The 11938-nt window shown below is 51.1% G+C and overlaps 4 protein-coding genes across 4 annotated transcripts; 3 read left to right on the top strand and 1 right to left on the bottom strand.

The window, feature by feature from the left end:
* Nucleotides 1-3916: 3916 nt before the first annotated feature.
* A1O3_01595 (uncharacterized protein) lies at nt 3917-4658 on the top strand (the record flags this gene model as incomplete). The annotated part of the gene is made up of 3 exons (XM_007731739.1): nt 3917-3994; nt 4053-4248; nt 4303-4658. 3 exons carry the CDS (start codon nt 3917-3919, stop codon nt 4656-4658), a joined length of 630 nt encoding a protein of 209 aa, XP_007729929.1.
* A 25-nt stretch (nt 4659-4683) lies between these two features.
* On the bottom strand, nt 4684-4980 carry A1O3_01594 (uncharacterized protein; the record flags this gene model as incomplete). The annotated part of the gene is made up of 1 exon (XM_007731738.1): nt 4684-4980. The coding sequence occupies one exon, from the start codon at nt 4978-4980 to the stop codon at nt 4684-4686; it is 297 nt and encodes a 98-aa protein (XP_007729928.1).
* Nucleotides 4981-6231: 1251 nt separating this feature from the next.
* A1O3_01593 (DNA ligase 1) lies at nt 6232-8886 on the top strand (the record flags this gene model as incomplete). The annotated part of the gene is made up of 2 exons (XM_007731737.1): nt 6232-6260; nt 6312-8886. The coding sequence occupies 2 exons, from the start codon at nt 6232-6234 to the stop codon at nt 8884-8886; spliced, it is 2604 nt and encodes an 867-aa protein (XP_007729927.1).
* Nucleotides 8887-9395: 509 nt separating this feature from the next.
* A1O3_01592 (uncharacterized protein) lies at nt 9396-10775 on the top strand (the record flags this gene model as incomplete). The annotated part of the gene is made up of 2 exons (XM_007731736.1): nt 9396-10356; nt 10420-10775. 2 exons carry the CDS (start codon nt 9396-9398, stop codon nt 10773-10775), a joined length of 1317 nt encoding a protein of 438 aa, XP_007729926.1.
* Nucleotides 10776-11938: the final 1163 nt, after the last annotated feature.

The following is an 11938-nucleotide window of genomic DNA, read 5'->3' as shown; positions in this document are numbered from 1 at the left end:
TATTTGAACGGGGTAGGCAAGATTCGACCGAGAGACAGCCAATGTCACAACTGAAGACTTCAGCCGTTGAGTTGAATTGGAATGGGGTAGGGCAATGTACATACAGATTGGGAAGCATACTATCCAACTCAAAATCATGAAACCGATATGGCCATAAAGGATGCTGGAGGAACTTGGTTCTTCGAAGTAACTTTGAGGTGCTGATGTTAGGGGTGTAGTTACATTAGCTCCATCGCCACGGGCTTGGGAGACAGGGAAGGCTCCAAGGAGAAACACTGTGATATGAGAAGATAGTAGGGAACGTCTCATACTGCTGGGATGGATAACCTGATGATGGATGCATAGAGCTGGAAGTAGTACGTGCAGGATCTAGAAGAGAAGCACTCTCTTCATATATGTACATCTCAAAAATGAAAAGTAAATGACCACGATCTGTTGCTGAAGACTCCGCCACACACAGTCAATACCCTTGGCAACAGCGAAGCTCGCACGTTGTAACTCCATACGGGTAGGGCCACCAGCAGGCCTCATCATCAATATTGGATAAAACCTCAACTCCTGAGGTAGTTGGTAGGGAGGTCAAGGCTGAAGGAATCGCACGGATACGTCTTTAATTTGTGTGTTGTACGCTAGGCCGAGATGGGCGACAAGTTGCGAGCCACGTGAGCTCAAGTCTTTGCCGATCAACTTCCGCCTCCTCCGTGAAGACAAGCGGGTCAGGGAGGGCTTGGGCCAATATCCCATGCATCAGTGCGATGTCTTCCACCTGGTGGCCCGAGTGATGATTCGGCAAAGGGTTTCATACTGGAATGGTGGCTTGCTGAAGTGTTGAAGGATGTAGATGGCTGCTCATCGACAAGGCTGAACTTACCGTACGAGTAGACGGAGACGGAAGGTTGAGGGTGAAGTGTAGGATCTACCGCGTTCTTCCTGGGCAGGTATGTACCTAAGGTAGAACCTCAATCGCCAGCTCGTAGCTTCTGCGAATCAAACCTTCTGATGCCATCTGGAAGCCCTCGGAGTCAGCTCCTCTCGTTGTCTAACCCACACTTCATCATCATAACCCTACCTAGGTATGTTTCCGTATGCCTTGTTCCGGAGCTGGGGTCACCTGAAAGTACAACAGTTATAGGGAAAGATCAAGCATTGACCACAATTCACTCGTCACATGTACAAGCCAAGAACAAGTCGTGAGAAGTCCAGGAGCCGACCAAAGTCCAGCCTTCTTTCCATCTCCTCCTCCGCAGGTTGGTGATAATCTCTCTCTGATCGTGCCTGGCTTCGTGAATCTGCGTTCGTGATGACGTATTGGTACCTTTCACGCCGGTTTGTGAGTACCCAGTTCAACAGCCTGGGTCAGAATACGGGCTGAACTGAGATGTAATATCAGGGCTGAGCAGCTCATGATGATCTGTGCAGAGATGTAAAGATGCTTGAATCAGTCATACCTTACCCGTTGGAGACTGAGCGCGCACTCCGGTGAATGCAGATGAGGTACTTCAAATTGCCGTTGGCCGGCGAGACAAGCCGCTTTTCAGAGAGACTGGCACCGACGTGACGGGTCAAGAAGAGGTCAACAGTCTCATTGTCCTGAAAGTGACTCCGGCGGCTCTGCGACGTCTCCAGCCTCCTCACTCGGTCTCTATCCTGCGTCCAATGAATATTTCATCTGAATTGTTCTTCAATAGACTCCGGGATTCGGAAAGCTTCAAGCACCTTCGACACTTCCAGGTGCAGAATGAACAGATGTCGACGCCATCTTACCATAATCTCCTTTGTCATACTACGGCGTTGACAGCTCCAACGTGATTGATAGACCTCAGGTGTCAGGATGGAGTAATACCGAGGTGATCGCCTCAATGCTGTCCGCTACGACGTCACAGTCTCATCAAAGTTCCGAAGCCTGGAATCTTGGAAGCGCACGAATCAGATCCCACAGGGGTATATCGGATATTCCTCCTCTGACCAATCGTTCTTGAAAGCCACACTATTACTGCTCAGCAGCTTGCAATTCACTTGGATTCTGGGAGAAACGCCACGTAGAGAAAGAAATTGAAGGGGTGACTTGCGGCGGCTGGCAGGCAGTTGGTGTGGCAGACTCTCGGCTGCCGTTTCTGCGTCTGCAACTTTGCGGAGAGGGTCTGCTGAGCGCCTAATCAATTGGCAATTTTGATATGATCTGGAGAACAGAGGCAAGTCGAGGACGGAGGACAGATTCGTTGGAGGCAGGGCTCTGAAGCGGCGTCAAATTCGATCTTGAGACATTGGGAGATTGCCTGTCACATCGTTGGAGGAATGCCAAAATAATGCGCAGATCTCAGATCTCAACTACGCGCCTAGATAATAATGTCTGTTTAGCAGTTACAGTAACCTGTAGGAGTTCGCTGGAGCAAACCCCGGGCTTACGGGGCCTTTAGCTCTAGCACGCCTCGTCTCGGTGGTGCCGAAAACCGCACCGACCAACACCACTAAGGTTGCGCCGGGTCAATGATTTGGCAGCTCGATGTCGACTGGCCTCCGTGAAGGCTGGTTCTTGGTTTGCGGCTTCCCGGTTTCTGGGTGCAAGTGTAACTGCACTCGTCCGGCCAGGGGACGCGTCCACCCTGTTTTCGTCAGACTGCCTGCTACAACCATGACAGTTTTGCTCTGGGAGAAACTGGTCTCTTCTTCAGCTGTATTGTATCGTTGCGTTAACTGTCTTTGGAAGATCCAGATGCATACCCCACACAGCTCCAAGGCTCTTATGTTCCACAGCTCCTGCTAGAATAATATGGGGCTGGAGTGACCCAGCCCGGATCTAACACTCGGTCCCAAATATGAATGACCCCCTCTTGACGTATGTACCTGCACGAGGTCATAGGACAGGGGTAGATCTTGGTGACAAGGGACGTGCCGGAAGTTCAAAGCTGTCCGCCGTGCAGACTGGTTGTGGCTCGAGATCTCGTGAAGTCTAAACCCCTGGAATGCAGGTTGTCCGTTGTCAGTTGACAACAATGTGTCACTGCTGTGCGTGGACCTGCAGTGTGCAAACAGTGTGTACACCGGAGGCACCTGGTCAGGGACGAGTGGCGAGACCAGTAGCCTTGATTGCTGTGCGTACAAGCAGGATTTTTGGGGGGTCAAAGTAGGCTGACAATTGGGCCTGAATCGCCAGAACCGAAGCAGGTTCAGCTTGAATCGAATTGTGCTAGAGCGGATCGCCACGCGCCTGCGCGTCTTCTTGCTGCTGAGATGCCTGAGCAACGCGATGTGGCTGATTTAGTGCATGGCGGAGACATGGATCGTTATTCGCTAAGGTGATGGGAAAGGACTTGGTTGGTGCACGATGACTTCTCCATCCAAATGCTGTCCGACAAGGCGGACGGACTGCGGATTGACAGACAGGGGAACTCCAAACAGACGACTCCGTACAGCACTCGCAGTAACTAGTGACTGACTGCTCGTCACCGGATGCAAGCTTGCTGCTGCAACTTGAATGAGTAGTACTCCAGGTAGTAGGGGCAGCCAGCCTCTCCTTTTCCTGGTGTTGCCAGCTTCTCTACGGAGTACTGACGCAACCTGCGGTGAACTGGTGAACTTTACCTTCCTCTCACTTGCCTGCGCCCACTCCACTTTCCACTTTCCGTTGTCTACACATACCACTACGCAGCCACTGGCATCAGCACCCACACCGATCTTGACCTTGACTTCCCCATCTCAGCTTCCTCTGATCGTCCCTGTCACTCAACTCATAAAGCCTTTGCGTCAGCGTCCGCGCATCAACCTCTTCCTTCACCATCTCTTCACCTTCTGCTTGGATCGTGTCTCTCTTAGGAGTTCCTCACGCCACGTACCGTGCATCCTCTTACCGCCAACACCCCTTACGCTGCGTAACTCTCAACAATCCACGAGACTTCGCATCCTCTTTCAGGCAGTCATGAAGACCATCCTCGCTGCAGCCGCCTTTATTGGCATTGCTCTTGCACAATCCCTCTCTGACTTGCCAGCATGCGGTGTAAGTGATAAGATGTTTCAGCACATTGGGTAAAGCAAACGCTGACCTTTTCACAAAGCAAACCTGCATCAACAACATGCTAGGACAAGGTGCAACCCTTGGGTGCCCTGATGTCAACGGCCAACCTGACACCCTCTGCCTCTGCGCCAGTAGCGACTTCGGTTATGGTATTCGTGATTGCGCTGTCGAGTCCTGCCCTGCTGGAACGGACACCACTTCCATCATCGCCTATGGTGTGTCTTATTGCCATGCTGGTGAGTTCTTGCCTTGTATCGTTGTTGGTAGTACTGTTGTTGACCTTTCTCTAGCGGCGTCGGGTAAATCCAGCGTTGGAACTCTCTCTGCAACTTCGGCTTTGACTGCTGCTGGAACTGCGACCGGCCCAGCTGGTTCCGCTTCTGGTGTGACTGGAGTGACTGGAACTGCGACTGGAACTGCGACTGGAACTGGCACTGGAACTGCGACTGGAACCGCGGCTGGTAACGGTGGTACTGGTTCTGCTTCGACTGCTGGCACTGAGGGTGGTTCTTCGACTCCAATCTCCACTGAAACTCTCTTCTCTACCTTCACCACCGATGGGAGCACAATCACAAGTGCGATTGGAACCTCGACAATCTTCAGTGCAGCAAGTGGTACATTGGTTAGTTCGGAAACTGCAATTTAGGCTGTCTTTCAATTGCTGACTTATCTTAGGCATCTGGTGCCTCTGGTGTCTCTGCAAGTGCCGCATCGGCTGCTTCCGGTGCAAGCGCTTCGGCTTCCTCTCTCGCCTCATCTCTCTCATCTAAAGCCGAGTCAGCTTCAACTGCAGCGTCTGGCGCCGCCGCTTCTGCCTCGAGCTCTGCGAAGTCTGTTGCCAGTTCCGTCTCCTCGCAGATCGCCAGCGCCACTAGTTCCGCCGGTGCAGCCGGATCTTCTGCCTCTTCCGCAGCCGGTACCGCTGCTTCTTCGTCCTCAGGAAATGGCGCAATGCCAATGGTGACCATGGCCGCCCACGGTCTTGCCGGTGTGGCTGGACTCGCAGCCTTATTGGTTTTGTAAGAGGGGAGCGCTGATGAGGGGAGTGAGAGCAGAGGGAGCTTTTCGAATTTGTTTCCAAATCAGTGATGATACCCACATTCAACGGCGCGGCTTTGCATGGTCGCCTTCAAGCGGGAAAAAGGACAGTCTGCGAACGGAACACGATTGCCCCGGTCATGATCACTGCGAGGCGCCTGCTGATGCATTTACGGCTTTACGGATAACTGAAGAATACCGATAGCAAGTGCATAATGCGTTTGCTGTAATAGGCCTTGCCAAAGGCTGATAGCTAATCACAAGGATTGATGAAAAGAAAAGAGAACGGATATACTCCGTACTCCGTACCTAATTAGTATTGCCCGCCCAAGCGCCTTGAAGTTTGTAATCAGCATCCGGCCTTGACCGGGACAGAAACCTCCCCTCCAACTGCGCCTAAGGGCCTGAGCCCTCCAATCACTGTTGAGTCCGCAGTCTCCTCTACTGTACGGATACTCTGTACACATAGGCGGGCGCATCCGGCTGTTGTTCGTTGCCTCGAGGCTGTTTCCGGCCCTGTGGCCATGTTTTGATTGTGACCTCATATCCAGGTAATCAATGAGAAAGATGGTTCTGTATTGTCTGCACTGGCTGGCTGGATCACGTTGTGATATTCTTTAGATCCAGGAAGCGTCTCGCAGTACTCCGTATAGATACAACCATCAAATAGACGCAGATCTCATGGCATCACCAAGTAACAATGTCTCAGCTGTTGTCGATTGTCGAGAGACCTAATAGAGGATAAGTCAAACATGGGACCGAGTGTGACTCCTTACCTATTTACACCCTAATTAATAAAGTCTCATTTATCTGTATTGCGTACGGATAGACTGTTTGCGGTGGCCTTAGCCGTGGCTCTTCTGCCTGCTAGGCACTTAACTGGCACCTAGAGTGGTGACCCCACGCGTCTTGACGCGACTTTTCGTGATTCAAATAAACTAGACTGCAAGCTCATATTGCTTCTAGCCAAACAACACAATCAAATGCAATTAATGCGTGTGAATGCGATTCAGGTCACCCTTCCTTCCTCCTGTTCTTCTCTGCTCTTGCTCAGCCGAAAACAAGATCTTTCGACCCGCCTGCGACTTCGTTCTTCTCTCATAAGCCTCTTCCGTCAACATCAGCAACGTCGGTCTTTTCAGACACGGCTTCCACCTGTCCTTTTGCGGAACGGCTTCACCATGCCCCAGGCAAGGCAATCAACTCTTGGGTATGTCACTACTTGATTCCCCGTCGAGATCATCAGAGTTGACCAGGACAGTAAATTCCTCGGCCAAAAGCAGAATGAGGGGAAGCCCAAGTCCCAATCAACCCTGTCTTTCCAGCAGAAGACACTATCTAAAGATCCGGTCGCGCGTCAAGAGCACGCAAAGGAAGCGTCTCCAGCCGCCGAGACGAGAGATGCTCGAAACACTCCCGAATCATGTATTCAAGACAGTGATAGTTCCTTGCATGGGAAACACAAGAGAAAGACGGTGGAGAGCAGTAAGAGTGAAAGTGATCCTGATGACCAGCCTGTTGTGAAGAGAAGGAGACGGACATCGACATCCAAGTCGACTGCTCCCACCAAGGCGAAGGATCCCCCCTCCAAAACAAATGGTACTTTGACCAAGGAGCATTCAGAACTGCTTCCAGCAAAGAAAGGCCCAAATACAAGCAGACCCAAACGTGAGGATGAGGGGGCTGTATCACCGCGGAGTGAGGACAAAGAAGTCTCTACATCTGAGGCTGAATCCTCTCCCAGCGACGATGAGACACCAAAAGTCGACAAAAAGCAAGTTGCCGAAATTCAGGCTACTATCGAAGCTTCGGGCAAGGACCCATACCCAGACTGGAAAGCCGGAGACCCTGTTCCATACGCAGCTTTATGTACCACGTTTTCGTTGATCGAGCTTACCACGAAGCGTCTCCAAATCATAGCATATTGCTCCTCTTTTCTACAGCAAGTCCTACGCTTGACGCCACGAGATCTCCTGCCGACGGTACAGCTCATGTTAAACAAGCTTGCAGCCGACTATGCCGGTATTGAGCTTGGAATAGGAGAATCACTTATCATGAAAGCCATAGGGGAGAGCTCCGGTCGCTCGCTATCGGTGATCAAAGCAGACCATCATAAAATCGGCGACTTGGGTCTCGTTGCGGCCAAGAGCAAATCTAAGCAGGCACAGATGTTCAAACCAAAGCCACTCACTGTTCATGGTGTCCACCAAGGGCTGCTCGAAATTGCCAAAATGGAAGGACATGGCTCGCAGGACCAAAAAGTCAGAGCTATCAACCGATTGATGGCCTCTGCTGATGTATCATCTGCAAGCAAGACTGTAGATATCACTAAGGATAAGGGAGGGCCATCAGAAGCCAAATTCTTGGTTCGCTTTCTCGAAGGCAAATTGCGACTTGGTCTGGCCGAGAAGACTGTCATCGTTGCATTGGCTCAGGCCGTTGTAACCTACGAAGCCGCAAAGAAAGGGAAAATCCCCAGTACTGACCAGCTAGCTAATGGTGAAGCCGTTCTAAAACAAGTCTACAGTGAGTTACCCTCTTATGAGGTGATTATTCCAGCCATGCTTGAACATGGTGTCTTCAATTTGCACGAGACCTGTAAATTGCAACCGGGAGTTCCACTGAAACCGATGCTTGCCAAACCGACCAAATCGATTACTGAAGTACTAGATCGATTCGAGGGAAAGGACTTCACCTGTGAATATAAGTACGACGGAGAGCGGGCACAGATTCATTATGTTGCCCCCGATGTAAAATCCGAATTTCCAGCGGCTGAGAACACGTTGGCCAAGGACCCGAAGCGTTTCAACGGTCTTGCTGCCATCTTTTCAAGGAACTCTGAAGACCTATCAAAGAAGTACCCGGATATCCTGGAGAAATTGAACACTTGGATCAAGCCGTCAACGAAGAGCTTCGTCTTGGACTGCGAAACTGTTGCCTGGGATCCTCAAAATAAAAAAGTACTGCCTTTCCAACAACTCATGACTCGCAAGCGGAAAGATGTGAAGACGTCAGAAGTCACCGTCAAGGTTTGCGTCTTCGCCTTTGATCTACTCTTCTACAACGGCGAACCTCTTGTCAAAAAGTCATTCCGTGAGAGACGCGAGCTGCTCCACAACGCCTTCACCCTGGCGGAAGGAGAATTTTCCTTTGCCCAGTACGGTGATACCAGAGATGTAGAGGAGATCCAGCACCTCTTGGACGAATCTGTGAAAGCATCTTGCGAAGGGTTAATGGTGAAGATGCTCGACACAGAAGATTCGGGCTACGAGCCTAGCAAACGCTCACGCAACTGGCTCAAGGTGAAGAAGGACTACCTCGCCGGGGTTGGCGACTCCTTGGACCTTGTTGTTTTGGGGGCCTATTACGGTAAAGGGAAGCGGACGTCCTGGTACGGGGCCTTTCTCCTTGGTGCATACAATGAGGATACGCAGACCTTTGAAACAGTCTGTAATATTGGGACTGGCTTTTCAGAAGCCATCCTCGAAGAGTTCTACAAAGATCTGTCTGAAATCGTCATTGACGGTGCCAAACCGTTTTACTCACACTCCACGGTGAAGAACGACCAGCCAGATGTGTGGTTCGAAGCCCGTCATGTCTGGGAAGTCAAGACTGCCGGTCTCACCCTGAGTCCTCGTTACCGTGCTGCAATTGATGAAATGGGTGGCAAAAACGGGATTAGTCTGCGATTTCCACGATTCATTCAGAAAAGAGACGACAAGAAGCCTGAAGAGGCGACAACAACAAAGGCTATTGCAGAAATGTATCGCAAGCAGGAGGTCGTCGCTCAGGAGACACGAGGCAAGGGAGGTGTCGACGACGACTTTGAGTACTAGGATTCGACCAAGTTCCATCAGATGGTAGTCCTGCACCCCTTTTCGGAATGGCTCTTTTGCCAGACGTCATCGAAGACAGACTGTGGTTTCTGGCCCATTTCAAGTGCAGCTGAGGGCAGGGATATGCATGTCCTCGTGGCTTGGAGACAGCGGGAATTGTGCGGAAGCCAACATGTACTTGGAGACTGGAAGTCCACTGTTATGAGAGCGCGAACGGATACTATCACACACTGTATGTGTACTCCGTACAGAGTAGAATTACTAGATCACGTGCTACATGGTCGCTGTCATCTTAAAGTGACGTGCCCCTGATCCACTGCAACCCCCGGGCAGAGACATCGTCTCATACCCTCGATCGCAGCCTACGGCTCCTACAGAACCTCCTCTACACTCAAGCCGCTGTTGACGCTCTAGGGCACTCGCAGAGGTGCCCAAGATACGCCGTTATTCATATTACTTCCCCCCTCCAGGATTGATCTCTGACGCCTCTGTTCAACTCCGCTAACAAGATGGATCTCGCTTATGATCACATAGCGGAACAGTCATTCACGCCTGGTGACCGTGTCGCTACACCGACGCCTCCGGTGTCGAACATCACCCCCACGACTTCGAACGCTGCTACAACTCCCAAGCCCGACCACGCAACTGCCAGAGAGAACCTCCAAACCGAGTTCCAAGAAACATTCAAAGCTTTCTCCAATTCCCCCTGGGGTGCAAAGTTGGGCGGCCTTTGGGGAAATGTTAGAAAACAAGGCGAGACTTACTATGAGGAAGCAAGGAAGGAGGCTACGGAAGTGGCGAACGAGGTGGAAGCACTGAGGACGAAAGGGTTTCTTGGCCTGGGATTTGGCAAGGAGAAGACCAAGCAAGAGGATGAACCCTCTGAGGAGCGTAGCATAGAACCGACCAAAGCTTCGCCAGAAGGCGAGGAAAACAAAGATCTCCAGGATACTGAAACGCTTCTTGCGCGATTCAAAATGGAGGCAGCAAAGAGATTGAAAGAGGTGCAGAAGGCGGAAGACGCAGCTGACGAAGCACTCTTACGATTTGGCATGAACATCAGGAACTTCCTGCGCGATGCAGTAGCGGTGAGCGCGCCGGACGAAGAACAACTTGACCATCGTCAGCCTGGCGAGGTGCTTTTTGAGAGCAAAGACCCCAATTCCGGCAAAAGAGTCATCCACACCAGCAGATTCGATGCCCAACTACATGTCATCCACACCACCTTGACCAGTTTCACCCAGGATCCTAGCGGGGCTGGCGGGCAATGGGATGATTTCAAGAAAGATTTTGACATTGATAAAATGACGGCACGGATTGCGGAAGATCTGGACAAGTACAGCGAGCTGAGAACTTCAATGGAGAAAGTTGTACCGGAAAGCGTGGACTACAAGGATTTTTGGACGCGATATTACTTCCTGAGACATGTTGTGGAGGTTCAAGAGGAAAAGAGAAAGGAGCTACTTCGAGGTTGGTGATGCTCGCATCCTTTTATTTGGTTATGCCAGTTCTACGCTGACACACTTTTAACAGCGTCGGCCAACGATGCCGAAGAAGTTCGCTGGGATGAGGATTCTGAGGATGAGCAAGGATCCGCGTCCACACCACAACTCCAGCAAAGCCAGGGACCGCCACTGAAAGTACTCGTTGCTCAAAACACAAACGACTCCTCAACTACAGTACATCAGACACCGGCTGTTCCCGAACCAGGATCTCTCAAGCCTGAGAGTGCGAGTCGAAGGTCTCATGATGAGAAATCGGTGGCCGACAGCGATGCTAGTTACGACCTAATTAGTGGCGCCACAAGCCGTGCTCCAGGCAGCCCGAAGGACGACGCAGCTAAGTCGCCGACAAAGGCAGATGAAAGCGATGAAGAGGACTGGGAATGATTTCGCATTGCATGTTCCTGGATTACAGTGGTGCGGCTAAGGCGAGGACTGATACCCCCATATTTGGTCTAAGAACGAGGCCTCGTTCATATTTCTTCCGCAGGATCAGACAGTCTATTTGGCGTATAGCTTGCACCAACATGCCGGTTGATGGGAGTGCAAGCACGACATCACATCAGCCAGACAGCTCGGCGCCGCAGGTGCGGATGTCGTAGAATACTCAGGGAGCCACTGGATCGGCAAGTCTTGCCTGTGTTTCCTGGTGAACTTCGCCTCTGCTTCCCAACCTCGAACCCTAACCAGCTAGACACTATATCGGAGCCTGCGGCATGAGAGTTCGAGAGATAGGTCTTGAATAGGGAGAATCTGCGATTCTTTCTGTCTATCGTCCAATGATGGGTGAGGGCAATAGCTCCTCCGGATCATGTAGGGGGTCTGAGCGAGCAGAAGATGAAAGGATACTAATTATTTCCTTTGTAAGCAAATGAGATTCTCTTGGTCATGAAAGAAATCGTTCTACCTTGACGCTCTGTACCAACGCCACAGATATTAATAGTACCTATAATCTAAGGTAGGTATCCGTAGATGGGTGAGGGTCACCAATGTTTGAGTGGTCAGGGGGGTTGGTCAACCACCGGCCATGGATCCTGGGTACCTACCTAAGGTACTCCGTACATACTCCGTACGGCGTACATGTACCAGGTATTTACCATTTGGCATTTACAAGTCCGACCTGATTCTGATTCCCTGTACGGAGTAGGTAGGTACTCCCGTACTCCGTAATTACGGTTACTAACAGACGCGTCGGCCCGCCTGGCGCGACTCAACACGGGATTCCCTTCGCCAAGGCTGCTGCGCAACCCCTTAATTTGACCTTGTGTTACTCCTCTCCAACCTCTCTTTTTCTCTCTCTTCTTCTACATGCGCCTCTTCAAGGTTATAAACCCGACTCTCCCTCGCCCTCTTTCTCTTGCCTACTCTTTTGCTCCAGTATCTCTTGTTGTCTCCGACGTACCCCCATGCTGCTCTCCATTTGAACCTCCATTTGAATCTCCATTTGAACCATACACATCTGAACCATACATCTGAACCATACATCTGAACCATACATCTGAACCATACATCTGAACCATACATCTGAACCATACATCTGAACCATACAT

This window comes from Capronia epimyces (genome assembly GCF_000585565.1).
Source record: "Capronia epimyces CBS 606.96 chromosome Unknown aczIQ-supercont1.1, whole genome shotgun sequence".
NCBI classification, from domain to species: domain Eukaryota; kingdom Fungi; phylum Ascomycota; class Eurotiomycetes; order Chaetothyriales; family Herpotrichiellaceae; genus Capronia; species Capronia epimyces.
This window is presented reverse-complemented; position numbering and strand designations above follow the sequence as displayed.